The 5,007-nt window shown below is 56.4% G+C and overlaps 1 protein-coding gene across 1 annotated transcript in view; it reads left to right on the top strand.

The window, feature by feature from the left end:
* Nucleotides 1–449: 449 nt before the first annotated feature.
* ARRDC2 (arrestin domain containing 2) overlaps nucleotides 450–5,007 on the top strand; it is an 8,746-nt gene continuing 4,188 nt past the window's right edge. The window contains exon 1 of the mRNA XM_009895158.1: nucleotides 450–714. Coding sequence (XP_009893460.1) covers nucleotides 450–714 — 265 coding nt within the window. The remainder of the gene's footprint in view (nucleotides 715–5,007) is intronic.

Below are 5,007 nucleotides of genomic sequence, written 5' to 3'. Positions count from 1 at the left end.
TGCCTTTCTTTGATTCCCCCAACTACATGAAATCTGCCAGCGCGGCTGGTGGTGCGTGACACCCCACCCTGCCAACGGAGCCACCAGCACGTACCAGTTGCACGTCGACAGTGTCTGTGACTCAGAGATAAGATGAAGTCACGTTATTTGTCGGTGGGTTTAAAAAGACATCACTCATCTCCGTGGTCCCATCCTCGGCACAGCGTCAGCCTCGCGCACATGAGGTCAACACTAAAGCGTCACTGCAAAACAGGGTTTCGGTCCAACCCTGGGGAAGATTAGGCCTGCAGGGTTGGGCCACTTAGGGGCAGGGATAAATCGGGGGATCTCGGTGTAGCCTTTGCTCTTTCCTTCCTTCCCTGGAGGGCTGCAGCGCTGCCTGTCCCGCTCGCCTCAGCCCAGGCGGGGACCAGCCTCCTGGAGCTGCCGGATAAGCAGGGCCGGCAGCGATGCAGCCCCCGGGGCGCGTGCGGAGCTTGGCGGTGGAGCTGGAGGACGGGCGAGCGTGGGGCGCCTACAGCAGCGGGGAGTTGCTGCATGGCCGGGTGCAGCTGGAGCTGCGCGGCGCGCTGCGGCTACGGGCGCTGGAGGTGTGCGCTCGCGGATGCGCCGCCGTACACTGGCTGGAAAGCCGTAGCGTGGGGCTCAACACCATCTACCGTGACTACACAGCCTACCAGACCTTCCTGTACCGCCGCTGCCAGCTCATCCCCGGTAAGGCTGGGGCACGGGGGTGGTTCTCTGCTCCAGGGCGTTGGGTTGGGACCCCCTTGGGCTGCAGGCGTCCCCTCCGGGAGGACCTCTGCCCTGCTGGGGGCTTACCAGCCCAAGCAGAGTTGTCCCTCTTGGACACCTTCTTCTCACCATTGCTGAGGGTTTCTCTGCTGCTGGTTTCTAGGAGGCTGCCTGCAAACTTGGGGCCGGTGAGCATGAAAAGGTTGTGGCTTTTGTTCTGTTTGCACAGGGAAGTGCAAATAGAAGTGTCTGTTCACAAGTGTGGAAAGAGCACTTAGCATTTCAGTAAATATTTGTTTTCAGTTTCCTGATGCTGGGGCCGTACGCCCAGCTGGCACGTTGCTTAGATCCACTGCAAGAGGACAGGCCGCTTGAATTCTTTGTGTGGTTGGGATGAAATGATCCAGAGCCGAGGGATATGGAACATCTCAGCTGTCCCTCCGCTCATTAACTCTGTCTTTTCTTATGAAAGCTTATGTCTTTTATCCTCCCCTCCGGTGATAGTGTTACAGTCACGGCTCTGTGGCTTTTTCGCCCCCTTTCCCGGGTTCTGATGGCCTCGTTTTTGCATGTGACACAGCGCTATGTGCTGCCCAGCCCTGGAGGTGGCCGTAGGACTTCACTCATGCTGAGGGCATTTAATTGTGTCAGTGGCCAAGTACAACCTAGAAAGTCGTGCCAGCCCTAGCTGGCAAATGTAGAGGTTGCGGGAGGAAACTGGAGTGGTGGAACGAGGACGTGAGCTGCCTTCCTGGAGGTGTTCTTGTCTCTGGACTGCCCTGGGGGGTCATATTCTTTATTTCTGGATGACTGTACCTTGCCATCTGCTCCAAACACCTGCATTACTCTGGAGTTTCTGTCTTTTGGCAGTGGCTCTTCCGTGCTGTGCCTAAGGATGGCCCCTTTGCAGCTACAACTGTGCTAAGTGTCCCGATTACAATTAAACACATGGGAGAAGCCCATGAGGCCCTGAAGTCCAGCGGAGAAGGTCCTGAGCACTTGGTCACTGCAGTGTTTGGATGGTGGCCCCATTAGCTGTAAGGTTACAGGGTGAGTTTTATTCCCCGTTATCCCTGCCGTGAATGTCTGTAGGGAAGCCACAAAGCTGCTGTGAGCATGTTTGGATTTTGCTGCTGGGATTGTGTACGAGAGAGGCCCCTGGAGCCATCAGGAGAAGGATGCTCGGCCAGGGGCTGGAGGAATTGCATGAGCTGCTCAGCCTTGCCAGCACCCTGCACTCCTGCAGCTTGGAGCTGATGGTTTTCAGCCCTCGCCTACCACGTGGGGAGGGTTGAACTGGGCTCCTTGGGGAGCACAGAGCCTCGCCAGGACTTGTGGGCTGGGATTTTATTGTCTCTGGCCATACGCGGATTCCTTTTCTGCTTTGTGAGAGGGACACGGGCACGTGATCACAGGAGTGTTTTAAGGGAGTGAAGGCTGTGGGCTGCGGAGAAGAGATGTTTTGCAGCCAAAATCGCTTCTTTCGGATCCCACTGGGTCCTGGTCCGTCCCGCTGTCCCCAACGGCAGCGTGAGGACCTTCCTGTTGCCAGCTAGTGAGAGGCTGCTGAAAACGTGCCATCATCCGAAGGTCCCTGTGACTGCTCCCTTCTTGTAGCTTCTGGATGAGATCAACTGTGTCTGTGTGGTGTTTAAAAAATGCAGGTTTTGTCATGGTAACAAGGCAGTGCAGAGGAGGGAAGCACGGCAGAGATAAGAGCCCTCCCTTCTGCTCTCCCCTGAACTGTGAGTTTATCTGCAGTTTCCTGGCAGGGTGGTGAGCACTGGCACCGGGGTGCTGCTCTGTGAGACAAGAAAAAGGGTGAAAAAAGGATGTTCAGACTGCGTGGCAGGGCCATTAAATGTATAGTGTGTAATCGTCGTAGGGAGCAGGAAGAGAGGAAAAAATAGGGGTTTAACGGGCAACAACACCACCAGGAAAGCCCTGGACTCTTCTGCATGAGGTGATATGAGAGAGCCCTAGGAAACGTAAATGGGTTTTGTGCAGTGACCTTTTCTGTCTGAGGGTCCCGCAGCACTTCCCAGAGGTGTAGGTCCTGCGCCGGTGAGAGGCAAACATCTAGAAGCCATTTTATTTTCATGGAGACATCCCGTAGAGTTATGTTACGTGGGCTAAGAGCACATCAGGGCTCTTATTCTGTTGTGGGGTGGCCCTCGATCGGCGCCTTAATCCTCGTACATACACAACACTCGCAAATCCGGCAGGGATGGAGCTTATTCCTCAAGCCGTGAGCGTGTGCTTGTGCAAGGCTCCACGTCGTCCCATCTTGTCCCCATATTGGGTCAGGGTAGAGCTGCTGACTTGCCTTTTTACCTGCCGCGTTCCCCTCTCTCTGGCTTTCCAGGGACCCTTGCGTGGCTCCAGGGTCAGTGGGGAGAAGCCACCAGGTCCCAGCAGTGGGTCAGGGAATGAGAAGCCCCCTTCTGAGCCGGGCAGGATGTCAGCTCCTGTTGGGACCGACTTAAGCCTGGCCAGACTCTAGGTGGGGCTGAAGAGTTGGAGATCTTCCTGCACCGAGCCTGGCCTGGGTTTTAGTTGGGTTTGGGCACCCAGGAGCATTCTTGAATTCACATTCACAGCCCTTGGCTGTGGTCCCACAGCCCCTGCACCTGGAGATCTTGGGAGAGAGGAGAGACCTTCTCCCACCACTGGGGTCCCAGTGTGCTCAGAGAGGGGCTTCCCACCCCCTGTGGAGGCAACGAGGGGTAACTGTGGACATCTCGTGCAGCTGACGCGGGAGGGAGGTTTGCAGAGCCTCTCATCCCGTGGGCGAAGGCTGAGTCACGGGCTGAGGGGTGTGTGCTGACAGGCGGGAGGAGGAAGATGCCAAGCTCAGGATGGAGCTGCCCGGCCGGATGAGGCTCCAGCCCCTCTCGAGAGCCCCACAACCTCTAATGTCACCGTGCATCATGGCAGGGACAACAGGCACCTTCCCAGAGCCGGTATTACCCGTTAACTCACGCTGTGACGTGCCTTCCTTCCTTCTTTCCCTCTCTCGTTGTTGTCAGGCTCCCTTTTCAGTGTTTGCTATGATTCATATTTGCTTGTGGCAGCAAATGGTTGTGCACATAAAATAAAACACGGTCCCCTTCCCTTGGGGAGGGAGACAGACAATTCCACTTAGCCTTTAGAGACAGCTAAAGCTGTGCAAGGCTTCAGCCCAGCTCATTTTCGATGGCTGAGATCAACCCAATTCAGCACAGCAGGTCCTGCCCAGCGTGGCTGGGAGCAACTCGAAAATCCTCAAAACTTTGGCGGCCAAATGCTGAGTAACATTTTTAATGCCTGTTTTGTCTTATCCCCAGCCCGTGCCCGGGGTGGAGAGCTCTGGTACTCTGCGAACGTGACAATCATGATTAAAGTGGAAGTTTCTAAAGCTGCAGTAACCCTTGGGGGGTGGGGGGAGTGGGGTAGGGGTGTAGACCCCTTTTTCCTTGTTTTTACAACATCTCATGATCTCATGGCTCTGCTAATGGCGATGTCTGCACTGAGAATCACCAGTTCCCAATTCTTTTGCTTTAACCCCAGCTGAACACCGGCAGGCGGGGTAAAAGTCCCCACGCCGTGCCTGCCCACACAGGTGTAATTTGTCGCTGGGTTTTAGAGCAGCACCACACAAACCCCAGTACGAGCTGGTAGAAAACCAGCGCTTGCCTGGTTAAAAAGCGCAGGGAAGATGTATTGCTCACTCTGTAATTGCACAAGCTGAACGGGAGCCAGTTCTTGATTTCTTAGAAATAAGTGAAGCTATGTCCCAGACCAGTTTTCCCTTCATCGCTAGTTGGCCCGGCCGTGCCGTGTGAGGAGCCCAGATCCAGTTGCAGCCTGTTCCGACCCCTGGGAACGGCTCTTGGGAAAGGAGGGATGTGGATCCGCGTGTGATGCGGCCCTCGGCTCTCGCCTGCGGGAACTGGGACGAAGGGGCTGCTGCTCTGAGTGAGAAATCCCCCCAGCATGGCCACAGTGACCCTGAGAACACAGAGTCTGGATGGTGCCAAGGATATAGATGGGATTGGAGCTGGAAGCTGGGTTTTGGGGGCACTGAGCAGCATCGCAGCGGAGAGGGGGTTATCCACGGCTCTCACACACGTGTCCCCTGCGTGGTCCACGCAGGGATGCTCCTGCTCGGCCGCCTGAACCATCCTGCTCCTGGACCTGTCCCCGTGGGCTTCCGCGGTCCAAACACCATCACCGGGATGCCTCGGTGCGGCGCTGGGGTGGCGGGGGCAGCCGGAGGAGCTGCGGGGGGGG

Source organism: Charadrius vociferus, unplaced genomic scaffold (genome assembly GCF_000708025.1).
Source record: "Charadrius vociferus isolate BGI_N301 unplaced genomic scaffold, ASM70802v2 scaffold291, whole genome shotgun sequence".
Lineage (NCBI taxonomy): Eukaryota > Metazoa > Chordata > Aves > Charadriiformes > Charadriidae > Charadrius > Charadrius vociferus.
This window is presented reverse-complemented; position numbering and strand designations above follow the sequence as displayed.